We start from the raw sequence: 19,366 nt of genomic DNA on the forward strand, positions 1-19,366 counted from the left end.
ACAGAAAAAAGTTCTAAGAACCCTACAGTTTTAATTCCAAACTTCACAAAAGCTAACAGCCACAAGGTTCAAATGAAAGGTCAGAGGGAAAGCAAGTAGGAAAATATCTGGATTCGTGCTGTGTTGACACCCACAACATTAGCTCAAAAAAAAAAACCAAAATAAAAGCAGATTTCTTACCTTCACCTACCATAGAGACACCTATTGACATGCCCATAAACTTGCTTTTGGTCCATACGTGAGCGTTGACGCACATTTTCTTCTCTTTGCACTCACAGTAGAAGCAAGATACCGGTGGATGATGGGACACTTGTTCAGCTACAAACCTCAGCTTGTAGCACGTGGACTGGTCCTGGCCAAGCTCCTTGGTTGGGTCCTTAGAAACCGTGGAGGCACCATTAGTTCTGAATGCTTTCACTTTATCTTTAGGCACATCCCACGAGCAATGAAACGTTTCACCAATTATAGGGTTATAGGGCTTCTTGGCAACCGCTCCCTTTCGGCCTTCGTGAAAAGCTGTTAGATAATACTCCACAAAGCAGATAATTCTTTCCTCGGGAGTGGCTCCAGCTGCAATTGACAAAAACAGGTCTGGATGGGCCATGAAATTTGCATACATCTCCAGCAGGGATCTTTTCTCCAAAATAAATGTTGGAAGCACTACCTGTATGCAAAGCAGACAAAGGCAGATATGATTTCCCCATGATCATACTACCACAGGGGAAGGGGGGAAGAACAGTTAAGACAGCTGCAATTCTGGCCCTGCCAAGTTTCGGGACAGGGTATTTTCCTCCCCTGCCACAGCGATTTCATTTTCTTTGCAGTGTAAATAATGAGCGAAGGAAAAAGCAGCGGCCTTGAGAGCCATGCAGGCTGCTTCCGATTTCATTATGATTCTCAACAGCGGCTCACACAACAGGGATGGGCTGTTCCGCTCACATGGAAATCTGCCTTTTCCTCTCCTCTAACAAACCCAACCATTGTTCTGCTTGTTTACAGGGCATAAAAAACATACTTCAATGTAAATTAATTTACATCAAACATCAACAAACCCTCCAAACACCATAACCCTCCAAGAAGGGAGTGGCACACCTTCCCAAACCACTAAAAGATGAATATTTTATATAAACATACACATCACCAACCTGTAAGTGGTGGGGAGTGTTAGGGGTCCACCTACCCATTCTGTCAAACATCTGGGCTCCCAGTTTCACACCTGGGCCCTTGACCACCCACTGCATAGGTATTAGGTCCCTTCCAGCCTCTAACAAACCAAGCCAACTAGATCCAGCCAAACCCAAATCTCAGGTGTGTTTCCAAGGATAAAACCATGCCGTGGACCCTTCCCAAGAGGTTATAAGCAAGAAAACACTCCCTGTTTGCCTCCCTCTGCCCTACGCTGTCATCATATGTCTCACGTCCCCTCCCACCTCCCAAGTCAAATCCTTTGCCACCCCTACACTACCCTGTCACCCCCAGGCACACGGCGTCTCCCCTCAGTTTCAGATCATACCATATGATGGGCCCCTGTATGCCTTTACCTTATTTCAGACAAAGCTGAAATAAACAAAAACTGCACAAACTGTTACATCAGTGTCCTGGGACTAGAGAGGCATGAGGGGGGCCAGAAAAAAACTGGGACTGAGCACCAGGCAGCCTGCACTGGAGGGAGCCAGCCCCGAGCGATTCGGATGCAGTCTCGAGTGGCTCATCTAGCAACACAGATGTTGCTAAAGTCACCCTCTTAGGAATAACATTCTGTTAGAAGTTTTCAGTGAAACATCCCAGAGTGCACTGCAAGACAGATGAGGGCTACAGGACCTGAAATGATTTCTTTCTCTCCTTTTCTTCTCCCCCACCTTGTGCAGGACCATCCCAGGGGAGCTCAGAGGTCGCTCCTGCGCGACCAACAAGGCACACACGAATTTGTCTAGAATCAAAGTGGCTCAATGATGCCAGGTGCAGATCAACAGCTGTCCTCTATTAAAGCAGTTGTTCTGCTTTCCTCTCTAATTCTTCATTGCATTTATTTTTTCCCTTTCCCAAAAGCAAAGGTTATTTACAGCAGGCAGGGAGCCACCCTTCAATCATAAACACATTTGCTTTCCCCCCTGCCGCCCCAGCTTGCTGTTCTAAGTGGGACGAAAGCACAGCTCAGTCCTTCTGGATCCCACGGGTAATGAAATAGAAACTGTCAAACTTTTTTTAATCATTTAGTTCTTTTCAAAGAAAACTTGTAAACATGAAAAAAAAAAAATATTCCAGTCACATCAGCTCAAACGCAGTCTTAACGGCTACACAGTAAGTCAACATACCACAACTGCAAAAAAAGATAACCGCTCCATTTGGTAACGTACATGCTCATTCGCTCTCTCCTTCTGTATATTGTTTACACGCATATAGTCTTTATAGACTAATAATTTTTACAAGTTTAGATATAAATCAAGCAAAGTTCTGTCTGTAATATTCCTCTGATCTACTCTGGAAGCCTTGAGGACTCTACATGGTCTCTGTTACCAACCTAATGAGGCCCCAAAAGATGCAGGACCTTAATTTTACACTACGCGTGGCAAACTACAGAGTGCTAGAGGCAGCCTACAGTCCCCATGGTGGTGTGACAGCGAGGGTCTGAGAAGACTTGTTTTTAGAAGTGAAATCCAAAACTTTGGAAGGCAAAGTGGAAAGGCAGATTTTCTTATGGTGTTTTTAGCTCTTTAAACAGTCCCATCTTACTTGCAGCACTCTCATTCTGACCAAATACTAATTATCCGATATAATCTTAAAAAAAATGCAATTCAGCATCACTGACCCTCAATACAGGATCTCATTTTAATATAAATTGTACATTCCAAGATCAGGTTATCAAAGGGGAAACTGACAGCAAAACACACAGGAAAAAAAACCCACAACCCATCACTTCTGTCCAGAAATACTAGTAGTGACTACCATTTCACTGCACAGATTTAAAAGGGCAGAGAAACTCATCTGAATAAACAGCATTCTGCACCTCGTCACGTCCAAGTGCCTCTCTCTAAAAAGAGTGAACTTTATTAGCACGAATGGAGGAGAAGAAAACTACAGACCATCCTTAAGATGATGCAAATTTTATGGTACAACATTAAGACTGTAGTTTCATCCTGTTGTCTTGATCGTATAGTGCTCCTATCCACTCTTGCAAGTCCCAGCTGTGTGCTCTGCAGCTACGTACTTAATACAGCTACACCAACACAGCCACTAAATGAGATGTTATGAATCACTGGACTCTAATTTTTCAGTTTCAAGAGTCAATTTAAAATCTGAATAACGCTTGAACTCCAGCTCAAATTATCTTGCTTTAAAAGCCCAACTAAAATGGAAACTACACTCTTAATGGCAGCAGGAAAGGATCCACTGCAAAACGCAGAATAATTGAATTGTTTCCACAAAAGGAGCCAGAACTACGTATGAAAAATATTTGAGTGTTAAAGCTTACACAACTCCAGTGTTACAAAATATGCCTAGAAAACGTTGCCTCTTACTAAATAATCTCATAGCTTCAAAGTCTCAATATGCAACACCACTACACACTAACATAGTCTAAAATAAAAATAAAATAAAAAGCACACCAGTCAATTTTTTTTTTAATTGGCCCTATCTTGATTTTTGCAGAAATAAGCAAAACAGAAATAAACAAATTTGGAAGCGTACAGCATTCTTCTTGCCAGCATTGGACTGTCATGCACTTGTGCTAGTACTCTAGCTTCCAAAGGAAGGAGGCTTTTGACTCTTCTGCAGCCAAACAGAATGCACTGTCCAGAAAAATACACTTAGGATCCATGTTCTTTATGTTGTATTGGTTTTGGACTGGACTGCAACGATATTAATTTTTTTTTTGGTAATTGCATAAAAAGTCAAAACTGCCGTATTTTTTCCTCTGAGAAAAATCCCGCATGATAACCAAATGGGACACAAGAATTTCTCTAGAAAAAATACCAAGTTGCTGAAGTCTGAAGCAAAAAAAAAATCTCCTGACTGCATTCTAAATTGTTAGAATAATCTCAGTTCTTATTCTTTTCTCAGGCTTCAGGTTGAAAACGAAGCAGTTTAACAACCATTCTTCCATTTTCATTGAAGTTAAAAAGAGGATATTGGCTCAAAGCTTGACCATAATCTCCTAGGTTTGAATTCACCTATACTTAATTAGATCTGAATGCAACTGAGAAAAGTAAGAGCATGACTTCTTAAGAATAGAGATATTTATCCCCTCTACTATTTACTGTGGGGCAAACTATGGGTGTCAGCACCATTCCCTACTTTTTTCAGAAATCTGACCAAGGTACCCCACGCTGAGATGTCCGTCTCTTAGAGGTACAAAAGCTTTCCACTGTCGTATGTGTTGCTGTGGGAATAAAACAAGCTATTGTCATCCCACTTATATTTTAAAATTACAAGGTAAAAGTATGTTGACAAGCAAATTAAAAACTTCTGACATCGTGAACATACTACAATGTTAATTTACAAAAGGCTGATATTCTGCAGAATTACTGGCAGCCCTTTTACACAGAATGGCAGCCCTTTATTTTTAACACATATTAACTATGTAGGGAACGTGAGGGAATGCACGGGAGCGATCACCCATCTGTACAAACTGTTAGCATTAATTACAATCCATTAGATGCCATTTGCCAACAAATTTATCAGGCTGTCAGCTCTTTTTAGCGCTACTTTTCATTTTTTAAAAGTCCAAAGAACAAACAATGTAGAAACTTATTTTTTCCCCAGCAATTCCAATTTTAAACGAGGTTTAAAGTCCTAGCCCAGTCCAAGGCATCCGTTTTGTACTAAGTTCTGCTGCTGCAAACTGCTCCCCCCCCCCCAACTCTCTCTAGCAGCTATTGAAGTCTATTTGGCCACCACAGCGCCTATCCTGTTCTAGCAAATCCCCATGCAGATTTAATACTTCATTGCGGGTGTTTTCCGTCACAGTAGATTTTCACCGTTTAACTCCTCATTAAAAGGCATGGCAGCATGACACATAAGTGAAGCATCTCTGTGACATTAAATGGGCCTATCATCACTGTGGGAAACTGATGTCAGCGCAGGCAAGGCCAAGACTAACTATAAGCAATCACCCCAAAGGAAAAGGAAAAGATGCTGCTTCCTCTGATATGGTACATGAAGGTAATGATTATGCATCCAGAACTCAAAGCCACCAAGGGCTCAGAAGAGCTCTTTGTTCATGTGTGGAGCATGTTACAGTCCACAGCTCACAAAATGAACCAAAGAAACAACCCTCGGAGAAAAAACATACAAAAAACATCCCCTGGTATTAGCAACTACTGTGCCACAGCCACTTCCAGCAGAAGCTGACTAGCATCAAGGCTATCTGAAACCTGACTTTCAGAGGAATAACAAAAAATGAGAAGAGGTGCAGCCAACAAACCAAGCTTTATCATCTGTGGCCCAAAGGGCCTCATGTCAGTAAGCAAAGTTTATTAAAAAAGCAGCCAGCTGTCTTGCAATTTATTTTTTTTTAATCCTCAAAATGGTCAGAATAGTGATGTGCACATGTGGCACGTCTCATTAATACTCATCATATGTGTATTCGTGCATCACACAGACCAGAGATAGATCTGATCTGCCATATGCCTCTTTTCAGACTGTAGATTTTATATACACACATTCATGTGTGTATATACATGTATTTTGCTATACTATAGATCTTTATATAGCAAAATACTACTTTATATAGCAAAAAAAAAAAAATACTAGTATTTTGCTATACTATAGATCTGATAATATTCATCACCATCCTCAAAAACTGTGCTCTAAGAACACTCTGTAAGAAACAGGTTATCATATATATTTACCTTCCTACTTTTCTTATGAGTGTCTACACTTCTCTTATTTAGAGAGAAGGAGGATTTAGAAGAATTTGTCTTATTTACATTAATTGTGTGTCTTTGGGGTTTTGCTTCCTCTGCTGTGACAAAAAGATGACACTGGAAATTAGGGAAGAAAAATCTTGTTCGTTACCAAAACCAGAATGTTTTGAGACATAAGAACAACACATAAGGAATCTTTGTCTAATTTAAACACTATGGACTCAGACAGCCTCAGGAAACCAACACAGAAAAGAGTAAGAGCTATGAAAAATTGAGGAGCATTAAGAAAAACAAAACCAAAAATGAACTGTACATAACCCCAGACATACTAAGAAGTGACAGGTATAAATTATTCACAAATGAACTGATGAAACTTTTGTTCAACGTAGAACAAAACATTAATTCCTGTGCAGCTATTCAATAGCTATACTTAGCAACAAATCATGGGATTGCTCAGTCTTAAAAATGTAAGTATTTTTAAATACTGTCAATTGTTCCAGAGGAAGCAGAAAAGACTATATTGAGAAAGCCTTATTTTGTAAGAAAGTGATACTAAAATAGATTTTGACTAATATGTTAAGATCAAAAGGAAAGCAGATGAACTCTTCAGAGTACCAAAACGCCCATGAGAAGAATCTCCTACAAAGCTTCTTCATGCACAAGGGAAATTCCCTGGTCATTACAAACATTTTTTTATTTGTGGAGGGTTGTCAGAATGAGCTCTTCTTATTTGTGGGAAGCGGCTTATAGGGGTTTTATGTGTGGGGTTTTTTTAGGTAGAGAACCTTTGTGGAAGGAGAGGCTATTCCGTATCTTTACAAAAATACACTTGATTATTCATTAAGCCCCATGAGAAGGTTTCACTGGAATGTAGGACTATTCAAAAAGAGGCATTCCCTGCTTCCAGAACATCTACCTCATTTCCAAAACTCTAAGGACTTATAAGAAACTTCTCAGATGCCGTAACTTCTCTGATCATGTCAGTACAGATAAGCTCATAACAATAGTGGTTCCAGGACCAGAAGGATGCACAGAAGGTTAAACTGGTGAGCTGCTAAGCACAGACAAGAACAGTGACACAGTGAAGAGCGTAAATTCTTTACCATCGTGGTTTTTTGGAAGCTGCCAAGTAATTAAATGGAACCCAATCCACAAAGCAGTAACTTGAGCACTTATCTCCTTCATTGAAACAACTGCAACTATTGTTCCTCAAAAACTCAGTGCAGCCTGACTTAACATACATGTGGGATACATAGACAACATATGGTTGCTCGGAAAGACTTACAAAAAAATAAGCAAGAGTTTCAGGGCTTTTTCTTCTTTTTTCTTTCCCTTCCCCCCACCCCATTCTCCCATACCCAAAATATGTGATGTGGTCACTTCAAGTGAAAGCCTACCTAGCAGGAGATAGTACTCCATAGCTCTCTGGAACTACACCTTTATAGCAAACTTCCCTGCCTGCAGGGGCAAAACATGCTCGGGAGAATCACATGTGTGAACACACACACACACAGAAGGATAAGAAGAAGAAAAAATAATGAACTATAAAAAAGATACAGTGTCCATACCCTGGTAAGGTCCATGCCAAGTTTGAGTTGAGAGATGAGATGGAGAATTACACTACGTTGATCATCCATGACTCCTAAATCCTCCTCTTCGTTATCTTCAGTATCTGTCATTTCTTCTTCAACTAGGATCAACTCAGAAGCTGAATGCTGAAATGAAAAGAAACATTACCATCTGGGCAAAAAGATACAGTATGTTTTTTTCCACTGTATATGTTTAAAAATGGAGCTGTCTCAATGGAACCAAAGACAAGCTCTGTTAAAACCAAGCAAAGATACAAATTCAAAATAGAAAAATCCAGTGACGGGTTCACAGAGCATTTTGATCCTATCCTCAGAACAAGTGTGGTAAGTATCAGATGCTAATTTACACATAAATTACTCATATTTATATTCCAGTGATGCCAGAAAAAAATCATAGCATATTGAAGTAATGGGTCTTTATTTATTAAGTAGAAGTACACAGCTGAAAATGAGTCTTCAAGAATTTGTTTCATAAATCTCTCCAGTAAATATTCACGCTTCGTATCTAGATGTTGCATGACCTGATTTCACACTGGTAGGGGTATTTTTTTTTTTCCTTTCCTCTATCCAACTTGCAAGTTACATACCTAAGAAAGTCAAGACTATTAACTGAAGGAGATAAAAAGATAACTATAATTAAAGTACACACCTTTGAAAAAAAAAAAAAAAAAAGGACATTAGATTTTGGGGGGTAAGGCAATTCCATGAGTCTTTATGACGTTTGCAACACTAAGGTGCTTCGCAGCACAACAATCCCAACGCTGCCCAGTTTCCAGACATACAAGCTGAAGATCAAGAGAAAGGTGTCATGCCATCCTCCTTCAAGAGGAGCTTTAAAGCAGGAAGGGATAATGATCTGTGACATTTTATTTCTCTTCAGGGTTTACAATATATTACTAACAATAACCCAAACAGGTGGTAGTTACTTTGTTGAATTCATCAAAACCACTCAGCAAGCCTTCCGGATATGTATTTGGGTAAGCTTTTTGTACTTAAAAAAAAGTTGGGTTATGGAGCTGAAAAATTTTCAGCCCAGCATTTCATTATTCCCCAAGGATTCCAGGCTGTAAATGAGACACTACCTGCAAAAGTTAGCATTCCTTCATGCTAAATAGCATTTCTGCAGAAACAGCTAGTTCGTTACATAAAATGAGAAATTTTTCATCTCACTGTGAAAGTCTTTGCAACCAAAAAGTTTCATTAAAACCAGCTGATATTCAGAATTAGGTTCACCTCTCAGGTGAACAACAGCTTGTGTAAGGAGAGCGTCCCCGAAATTTAGTTACTACACATGTTTCCAAGATTTGAATAAAGTCTTTTCTCTGTCTCTTTTTTTTTTTTTTTTTTTTAAATACTAAATAAATGTTTAGGTAGCTATTCCCAAACGCATAGCTATTTGGTGAAATCCAAGGACACTTGAAAGACACTTTACTATTACTTTATTTAGAAAGTAGAATATGTAGATTACATAAAACAGAATCTGGTAAACTGTAACCTCAACAGCTTGGAGCTTTTCAAAAGGACAGAACCACACTTTCTTCTTCCCACTCCCTCAGAAAATAAAAAGATAGAACAATAAGCCCTTTCCTCCCAAAATGCACAGCATTATTATCCAACTGACGCCTTACTGACAAGTTCAATTAACACAAAACCTGACAACCTCACACAAAATTATCAGTCGGGGAGACATAAAGCACCGAAGCCTGGCTCCGTTGTACAGGCTACGATTCATTGGAGAGAGCGTGGAAAAAGCAGTATCAGAACTTACAGTAGATGCTTCCACAGGAGGTTTCCCTTTGATCCAGCTTGACCTCATTGAGAGCACTGAGCTACCGAATAAGCACTGCTGCTTCTGTTACTGCCATGAACTGAGCTCGCGGCAAACAAGCTCCAGCAGGAATTAATAGCGCTAGAAAAAAAAGCAAGGGAACCTCCCCTCCTCACTCCCACTGCCTTTTTTTTTTTTTTCTTTTTTTTTTTTTTTGGCTATCTGACAAGTTGGAGAGCGCGTGCCGGATGTCAATCTGCTCCTTGCGTTTCCAGTCACATGGCGTTGAGATCAGTGAGCTTAACTGCACACAGCTCCAACTGGGAAATGGGGCTGCTCTTTCCCAAAGGACATCCTGGTGGGCTGCTCTCCGGGTCGGGGCGGGGGGGTGGGGAGGGCACGAGGGAAGGGGCACAGGCGTGTGTGAATGTGCACGAGTGTGAGAGAGAGAGAACATGCTAGCAGGTAACATGCTTTCAAGTGAACAAATAACAGGTGTGTAACCTTTAGTTGTTAACAGCATCAGAAAATAAACAAATTGCACATCGACAAGTTCGCAGTCTAAATCATAAATTAAGAATCTGCTTGTTCTCCTGAAAACTGCATGTTCAGCCACCGACAGAAACCCTTCTTTCTTTCCTGCTAGAATAGGTATTAGGCTTTCCATGCTTTTCAAAGTGTTACTAACAAAATAGCAACTGCCTCTCATTGCTACTCTACAAAACGTTCACGGTGAGGGCAAGCAACCCTATAAACAATTTAGGTGCCCAGGAAAGTAGGGTTTGCACTGTTTTAATTGAAGGACTTCCTGCTAATCAGGGAGGGTAAGTACAACGTAACATTAGGATCAAGCGTGTTTAATGACCATTCTGCAATAAGGACTAGAATTTCTATTATCTTAACTCTCCCCTATTTTAAGAACACGTGCAAGGGCACCAAAAATCCCACAACTCTACTATTAGAGTTATCAACATACTAGTGGCCTTCAGTGCATGAAGAATGACATCAGCTGTCTGCATCTTTTCTCACTTTCCAAGAAAATAAGAACTTAAGTAGCAGTTTACAATTTATGTCACAGGAACTGAACAGCAGCTGGCATCAGTAAAAGCAATATCCTTTCTGTATTTCCCTCTGTTGTCATTAGCTGTTCTAGGTAATTACTGAACTCCTTCTTAAGAGCACAGAAAATGGAATTTCTTTTTTAACTAATGCGTATTTTCTTTAAAAAAAACAACCATGTAAGCACAACTCAGGGTGTGTGGACACACAGCCACAAAACACAAAGCTACTGTATCTTTAAAGCGTCATAAAAGTCCAATCAGGTTTTTAATTCTTTTTATTTCCACCAAAATGCAGTTTAGTAGTAACCCACGTGTAAGCATTCAGTAGAATGCAAAAGATTATGGCAAGTGATTATCCTTTAATGGCAGCTTTTCTGAATTATCAGACACAGACATACATCTCCCCCTCCCCCCCTTAAAATATAATATATATAGGCAAGCAGTGATTTGTTCCATTCCTGTGTGGTCAGAGCATGTTGTAAAAGCTATCGAGCTGTGCACAGTTCAGCCTGGGAATGAACAGCACAGCTAGGCTTCAGTGCTGACCCCGAGAATCAAATACTGAACCAGTTACAAATAAGCACCAAAAAGGGGCTTATTTTTAAAATTATTTCAATCAAAATGAGTTTCCAACACTGGGCTGAAGCACCAGGATTTTTCAGAAAAATCTGAATGGAAAACAACAGGGCATTTCTAGAAATCCCGTGAAGGGATTCACTTCAAAGTTTAAAGGCTGAAGACATAAAAACACACGCCAGCAGAGATCCATTTTAAACAGGTCACTTCATTATAACTGAGTCGATTAATTTAGAGAGGTCATCTGCTGGGAAATGAAATGGATGTTCTAGTCAGCAGTCTTCATCAGAAAACACGCCAATTCTTTTTGAACAGATGAAACCTGTAAGGGAAAGAAATTGTTTCTGAAGGAAACATTCCGCATTTAAAAAAAAATGTCTTCAGGAAAAAGCCATTTCAAAAAGTGTGGGACAGAATCACAAGAGTGGGATAGAATCACAAGAGTTAAAAGCCACATTTCTGTAAAAGGGCAAACCTGCCTCTGCTCTTCCAAAACATCTTCCACAAGTTAATTTTTCAAATTAACTGCTGTGCTGGAAATTTATTTTAGATAATTAGTTCAGCTATAAGGCCCACAGCTTGACTTTCCAACATACTTCACAAAACATATCATGCGACAGTACTGTCAAGCATGACATGGATCTCACCCTGTTTACTTGTTTGGGGTAGGGGGGAGAGAAAGGAATATACAGAATCACAGCATCATTTAGGTTGGAATGGACCTCTTGAGATCATCTTGTCTCATATCCTGCTCAGGCACGGACACCTAGAACCAGTTATCAAGGACCGTGTCCAGCTAGGTTTTGAATATCTCCAAGGATGGAGACTCCACAACCTCTCTGGGCAACCCATGCCAGCGTTTGATCATCCTCACGGTGAAAAAGCATTTTCTGATGTTCAGATTGACTTTCATGTGCCCATTGCCTCTTGTCCTGTCACTGGGTACTACTGAGAAGAGTCCATCTCCCTGTCCTTCACTCCTTCCCATCAGGTATTTATACACGTTGGTAGGCTCCCCTGAACTGTCTCTTCTCCGGGCCAAACAGTCCCAGCTCTCTCAGCTTCTCCTCATGTGAAGGATGCTCCAGAAATTTCAAATTTCATCATTTTTGTGCACCTGTGCTGGACTCACTCCAGTAAGTCCATGCCTGTCTTGTACTGGGGAGCCCAGAACTGCATACAGCACCACAGATGTGGCCTCACCTCTGCCAAGTAGAGGGAAAGGATCACCTCCCTCCACCTGCTGGCAACACTCTTCCTAAAGCAGTCCAGGATGCTGTTGGCCACCTTTGCCACAAGAATGCATTGCTGGCTCATGGTCAATTTGTTGTCCACCAAGACCCCAAGGTCTTCTCTGCAAGTGTTGCTTTCCAGCCAGTTGGCCTCCAGCCTGTACTGGTGCAGGGGCTTACCCTCAGATATCCCTGGATGCAGGACTTTCCATTTCCCTCTGTTGAACTTGATGAGATTCCTCTCTGTCCAGCCTGACAAGGTCCCTCTCAATGGTAGCACAACCCTCCGGCTCATCAGCCACTCCTCCCAGTCCCCCTACAAACTTGCCAGAGGGTGCACTCTACCCCGTCGTCCAGGTCATTAATGAAGATGTTGAACAGTATTGGCCCCAGTATTGACCCCTGGGGTACACCACTAGTGACTGGCCTCCAAGTGGACCTTGTACCAGTGATCACAACCCGCTGGGCCTGGTCATTCAGACAGTTTTTAATCCACCTCACTGCTCACTTATCTAATCCATAATCTATCAGCTTGTCTATGAGGATGTTACTGAAGATACAGTCAAAAACCTTACCACGGTCAAAGCAAACAACATCCACACCTCCCCCAAATGCACCAAGCTAGTCGCTTCATTGTAGAGGGCTATCACGTCAGTTAAGCATGATTTTCTCTATGTAAATGCATGCTGACTACTCCTGATCATCACCTTGTCCTTCATGTATTTGGAAATGCTTTCCAGCATTAGCTGCTCCATCACAGGCCAGCCAAACTGCAGCTCCCCAGACGTTACCAGAACATCCCCAGATGTTCCTTCTTGCCCTTCTTGAAAACAGGGGTGAGATTTGCTTTCTTCCCGTCTCCATGAACCTCTCCTAAACACCATGATCCTTTAAAGACAATAGATAGTGGCCTTGCAATGACACTGGCTAACTCCCTCCATGCTCATAGATGCATCCCATCGTGCCCCATGGACATATGAATGTGCAGCTTAAGTGCTGCTTAAACTATTCCTCCTCCACCAAGGGTAAGTCTTCCTCCAATCTTTCCCTCTGACGTCAGAGGCCTGGGATTCCTGAAGGCTGATGTCACCAGTAAAGATTGAGGCAAAGAAGGTATTGCGTAACTCAACCTTTTCTCCACCATAGTAATAAGCAGAGACCATGTGTGTGCTGACAGGGACACACTGAGGATTTGTATAGGACTCATAAGGCAATTCTTCACATAATTGCACCAAAATATTCTAAGAGTTTTCATTAAGGCATGAAAAAGTTTTTATGTAGTACAAAAAGGACTGCAGTCAGGAGCAAGAGGATAAGTCTTAGGAACTTTAAGCTATGTCTTTTTATCCAGATGTTTTATGATATTCCAAGGGAAGTAGTCCTGAAATCTTTTTACATTCAAAAAAAATGCAAAAGATACTAAAAAAATAACACTGTACAAAACTTTTCTGCATTGAGAGAAAGACGGAATAAATTACTTGCAGGACTTGTTCAGAAGCAACATTAAGCAGAATTAGCATTTTCAGACTACGCAAGGATTGCCATATTTTCTGTAGAGTCACCTAATTACAATTAGTTCTACTAGTGCACATGAAAGTCAAAGGCCTCATTTTGATTTTCAGATTCCCTTCGTTAATGGTATAGGTTTGCAAGCGTCATTTACACTTTCAATTGTGTAACTTGAGAGCTTGCAAACAGGTTTTCTGTAGGTGTAAGATTAAATATAACTCTGTAAGGTCAGAGAGCTTTAACACATTTACACTAAGGTGACAAAATTGGCCCCGTAAGATTTTCACTAGTCTCAATACCAAAGTTAGAATTCTCTTCATAAAGCAGATATAGTAAAAATACCCCCAAAGTAGTAATATGTAATGAGCTGTTAGCTTCTTGCAGGGCTTGCCACCTTATCAGAATCTACAAAGCTGCAATAACTTGCATGCATCACTTGTCTTCTCTTCTTCCAGCATATACGCCTTCAAAATATTTCATTGCATTTACTGCCAGCTGTGGCATGCACCTGATAGAAAAACACGCAAGCTTACCGCACCCATGCCTCATTAGCAGTGATTTCTATCTCCAACGTAGCTTGTCCAGTAAATTGTACTAATTGAAACTATTTTATACACAGACTAGCATATTATCATATTCTTGTGGTGGGTTGACCCTGGCTGGATGCCAAGTGCCCGCCAAAGTCGCTCTATCACTCCCACTCCTCAGATGGACAGGGGAGAGAAAAATATAAGAAGGTAGGTTGAAATACAGACAGGGAGAGATCATTCAGCAATTACCATCATGGGTAAAACAGACTTGACTTGGGGAAATTAATTTATTGTCAACCAAATCGGAGTAGGATAATGAGAAATAAAACCAAATCTTAAAAACACCTTCCACCCAACTTCCTCTTTCCCAGGCCCAACTTCACTCCCGATTTATCTATTCTCTACCCTCCTCCCCCTGAGCGGCGCAGGTGGACAGGGAACGGGGCTTGTGGTCAGCTCATCACACGTTGTCTCTGACGCTCCTGCCTCCTCACATTCTTCCCCTGCCCAAGCATGGGGTCCCGTCCCATGGAAGGCGGTCCTCCATGAACTTCTCCAACATGGGTCCTTCTCACAAGCTGCAGTTCTTCATGAACTGCTCCAATGTGGATCCTTTCCATGGGGTGCAGTCCTTCAGGAACAGACTGTTCCAGCGCAGGTCCCCCACAGGGTCACAAGTCCTGCCACCAAACCTGCTCCAGCGTGGGCTCGTCTCTCCTGGGGGTCACAGACTCCTTTGGGTGCATCCACCTGCTCCACTGTTGACCTCCATGGGCTGCAGGGAGACAGCCTGCCTCACCATAGTCTTCACCATGGGCTGCAGGGGAATCTCTGCTCCAGCACCTGGACCACCTCCTCCTCCTTCTTCACTGACCTTGGTGTCTGCATAATTGTTTCTCTCACACATTCTCACTCCTCTCTTCCAGCTGCTGATGGACAGCAGTTGTTTCCCCTTCTTAAACTTGGTATCCCAGAGGCGCTACCATGGCTGCTGACGGGCTCAGCCTTGGCCAGCAGCAGGTCCATCTTGGAGCTGACTGGCATTGGCTCTATCGAACATGGGGGAAGCTTCTATCAACTTCTCAAAGAAGCCACCCCTGTAGCCCCCTCGCTACCAAAATTGTGCCACACAAACCCAATACAGCTGTGAAAGGAGGAGTAATTCCCATATAGAAAAATGAAATTAAAACAATAGAAATGAAATAGAAAAAATTCATTTTACTTCAACCTAAATCTTGAAACCAACAAAATACTCAAGACACATTTACTTCAAACCCAGTCTAAAGACTGAAATCATAATCATCATCCATGCATTTCTCCTCTAATTTCCAAATGCATTGTCATCTACAGATTAGCAACTTTAAGCTTCACTGTAAGGTAGTAACACTTTCTTTTTTAAATATCCAATAAGCTCCTATATCTCTTTATATAAGCTTTTCTACTCTTCAAGAACAGTTCAAATAAAACAAAATAGAAAAAGCTCTTCTCAACATTTACCACAACACCATTACACAATGTAGCAGAGGAAGGCGAAAAGAGGGTTTGAAAAGCTGTGGTAGAGTGAACTCAGGTCATTGCTTGAGCCCTGGCCTCCATCTTACTGTAGTGTTATTTATGCCTTGCTCCTGGTAGCCCCGTGACTGGTCATTGCAAAGAAAGAGTAGATTAAAGACAAAACCTCAAACACACTGAGATCCCGTACACCCATTGTAATCCGTACACCTGGATACCAAAGTTCCAGTGACTTCCAAAGAGACTTAAGGCTCCCCAGTGCTCAAAGTTTGATTTTTTTTAAAAAGAGACTTAACAAGTTCAGAACCAAAGCAGAGCTTAAATGGAGAATTTAGAAAGCAAAACTTAGTACAGCCCATACATCTCAATTTCATCCTGAAAAAGTTCTCTTAAAGGTAGCAAAATAGGTGGCTCAAGTCAGATGATTTTCTTCACTTACTCTGAATATTTCAGAGGAGGAGCTGTCTCCTCTACTGCCTTTGTCAGTAGCTTTTGCTTTAATTGCTGGGAAAATTTTTGCCATAGTATTAATATGCAAAAAGTCTACCACCTCAAGGGGGAACCCACCCACCCCCAAACCCCAAAACACACACACCCACTGTCACACTTTTCCTAGTATTCAATCATTACAGCTTAGATATAACAATGATGAACCAAAAATGAAGTTAAGATACCTTAAAATATCAAAGCAAGTAACAGAGGATGACAATCAAATGAGAAGGATCTTACAATTAAAAAGCAAGCGCATTTATACACAACAACATGCTACTGTCATCTACATACAGATCCAATTGGCAAGAGAGTTACTTTCTCCGTCACACAACTGGATGAAGGAAAAATGTGGTAATAGGCAGATTGTCTACTTACCTTAAATTATGTATACCAAGAAAAATAATCCAGGCACATCTATCTGGATATATAAGTAATTGCTGCATCTGGGTTGTTTAGAGTGTGAGAGTGGGGTCAAAGCTTCTACGTAATCCTGGATACATTGTTCATCATTGATAGGTCAAAGCATAGAATATTTGGTAGAAAAAGCTTGCAACAGGAAAGAATGTCTACAAAGTGCTCAGAAATTAATTTCTTATCAAATTTCCTATTTGTGTTTGGTAATTCAGGTCTCCACAGAAAATAAAATTCTTCAAATTAGGACTATCAACAATTAAAACATCTCATTTTTTTGTGTATGGGTAATTTATATACATTTTGTGGTTTGTTGTTTGGGATTTTTTTAATTGAATATGCTAAATACATTGGACGTTCAGAAAATCTCTCCAGCTAGGGTCAAGTGCAAGGATAAAAGGGTGGCAATGCGAGCAATCCATCTATCCCACAAGATTAATTGGATACAGCACATAACAGCAGAGTCATCAAGTGAACCAAGTAATACCTAGCTCTCTTTAGGACATCCTTCCTTCACTGCAAAGCAAACAAGCAAAGTAGAAACGCATCTTGAACTTAATACTTCGTAAATATAGACAGGCTGACATAGAGACGACGCAAGCACAGAAAATAATCACAAACCCTGTATCTTAGGTGACAAATAGGTCTGCAATCTTTTTTCTTCCCAACAAAACCAATCTGCCAGGCATCTGGAGGCAAGCACATTATATGGATATTCACTATTTTGAGAGCTTTACTATTCCTTTTTTTTAATGTTTTGCAGTACTATCTCCAGGAGCAGAAGTCTTTTCATCCTTAAAGAACAAGCTACGAAAGCTTCCTTTTCCTACACTGTAGATGCATTTAACTCTGATGTGTGACCCTATTTAGGGGTAAACATAACAATATAGCAGTGATGAGGACCAGATAACAAGAGATTTAAGAAGAAAAAGGGTTGGTTTGTTGCTTAAAGAATAGGAAAACACACATGTAACATGAAACAAAGCACATCTATGCCTATGTTGCAGTATAGCATGTGTAAGCCTTCAGAAAAAATACTAGAAACTAACCATGAAAGTGATAATGTTTGAGAATAAAGAATCAATCAGTGACTTAACATGCTTTTAAACAGAGATCCTCATTTAGGTTATCTACAGCACTGTAACCCTGTTACACACCACATAATGTTTGTTGGAAAACTTTTTCACATGTTTGTATCTTCTTCATAAGACAATTCCTCTTGCAAATTTCGATTTTCATAAATTTAAGGTAGTCAGTTCTGAAAACCCGCTGAAAAGCAGCTAATTCCCAAGCACAGACTCCACAGGAAAAGACTAAGTACCAGCACCAGTCCACACATCTTGTGAGCATCTTTCATGAAATGAGGGCTACTGAAGTACAGCATTGTTTAATCTGAATCCTAAAACACAAGAGGACTTTGCAGTATTGCATAAATTCAGTAAGAACTGGGAATAAATATTTTTCATCACTGGTATCAACAGAAATGAACAGCAACATGAGACTACAAAAAAACATGTGCAAAGAGAAAAGCCCCACGGACTTGTCCTAAATTGAAGCAAAAAACCTTGAAGGCTAGCATAAATCACAACAGTAAATTTTATGCTAACCTAAAACCACAAGAAATACAGTACCACATCATAAACAATTTTAACAAAACCTGTTCCTAATGCAATACAGATACTAGTGAAGAATGATTTCCTGAAAGATATTCGGTTTTGGTTTTGACAATCAAATTTTTTAGAAGCAAGATGGCTATAAATACAGCATCTGACACTATCCAAAATAAGTTACTCGTAATTTACAAGCTTACAAACCACACAGCGTGGCAGGACAGATTCCCATCACTGGTCAGGCAGGACTTCAGAGATTGTGATGGATCTGAAAGTCACATTTATAACTTCTGGGGAGCTAAAGACAAAAGACTGAACTGAGCTGCAGGTTGGTGAGGGAGACTAACATGGAGGGAAAGTATGGCAGAAGGCTATACTCTCCATACCTGTATATTAATATATATATATATTATGTATAAATAATGTATAATACCCTGTATTAAAAGAGATCCTCTCTTGAATGAGATCATTGGGGAGAAACCTGAAGAACCAGGAGCAACTTGCCTCATAACCCCACAAAGAAGGGAAAGACAAACACTTTTTGGTAAGGGACCCAGCAGGTGATCTTAGTCTCCCACCAGAGAGTACAGCACAGCCCACTGATAAGGAAAGGCATCATACTCAAACGAACCTTTGCTCCCATTGATAAAATCCCTAGAGAAACTGCAACAATTTGCGCAGAGAGGTTGTTGGACCTCCACTGTTGGTGGTGTTCAAGACTTAACTGGACGTGACCCTGAGCAAGGTGACCTGAGCAGGGTGTTGGGCTGCAGGACCTCCAGCGGTCCCTTCCAAGCTGGAGTACTCCATAATGATTCTGCTTGCAAAGCCCAGCAACTGAAAAGCTAGGAAGGAACAGAACTGAAATAATTCAGCCCACTGTAATCCTCTTTTATGTCGCTTTGTATGCTAGCTAAGCAAATTTATGACAGAAAAATGCTTCCACAATAGTCAATAATACACCATTCACATATGCAAAGAGGGCACAAAAAGATAGACAACTACAAATGTAACCTTTAGAATCATCTGGTCTTGCAATACTAATCTATATGTAAATCCAGTTGTCGCAGTGCTATTTCTTGTATGCAATATCACATGCCAGCGTATTTGTAAAAGGAAAGAAATGGTAAAGGCATGGTAATACAAACAGTATCAACAATCGTTCCTCAATGCAACGCACTTATTAAACCATTCTGACTCTTCCTGCAATTT

The 19,366-nt window shown here is 40.6% G+C and overlaps 1 protein-coding gene across 1 annotated transcript in view; it reads right to left on the reverse strand.

Moving 5' to 3' along the window:
- Positions 1 to 19,366, reverse strand: part of OSBPL10 (oxysterol binding protein like 10) — a 118,109-nt gene that overhangs the window by 15,192 nt on the left and 83,551 nt on the right. The window contains exons 7-8 of the mRNA XM_063325243.1: positions 7,433 to 7,579; positions 181 to 664 (exon numbers count right to left, since the gene is read on the reverse strand). Coding sequence (XP_063181313.1) covers positions 181 to 664; positions 7,433 to 7,579 — 631 coding nt within the window. The remainder of the gene's footprint in view (positions 1 to 180; positions 665 to 7,432; positions 7,580 to 19,366) is intronic.

This window comes from Chroicocephalus ridibundus, chromosome 2, assembly GCF_963924245.1.
Source record: "Chroicocephalus ridibundus chromosome 2, bChrRid1.1, whole genome shotgun sequence".
Taxonomy (NCBI): domain Eukaryota; kingdom Metazoa; phylum Chordata; class Aves; order Charadriiformes; family Laridae; genus Chroicocephalus; species Chroicocephalus ridibundus.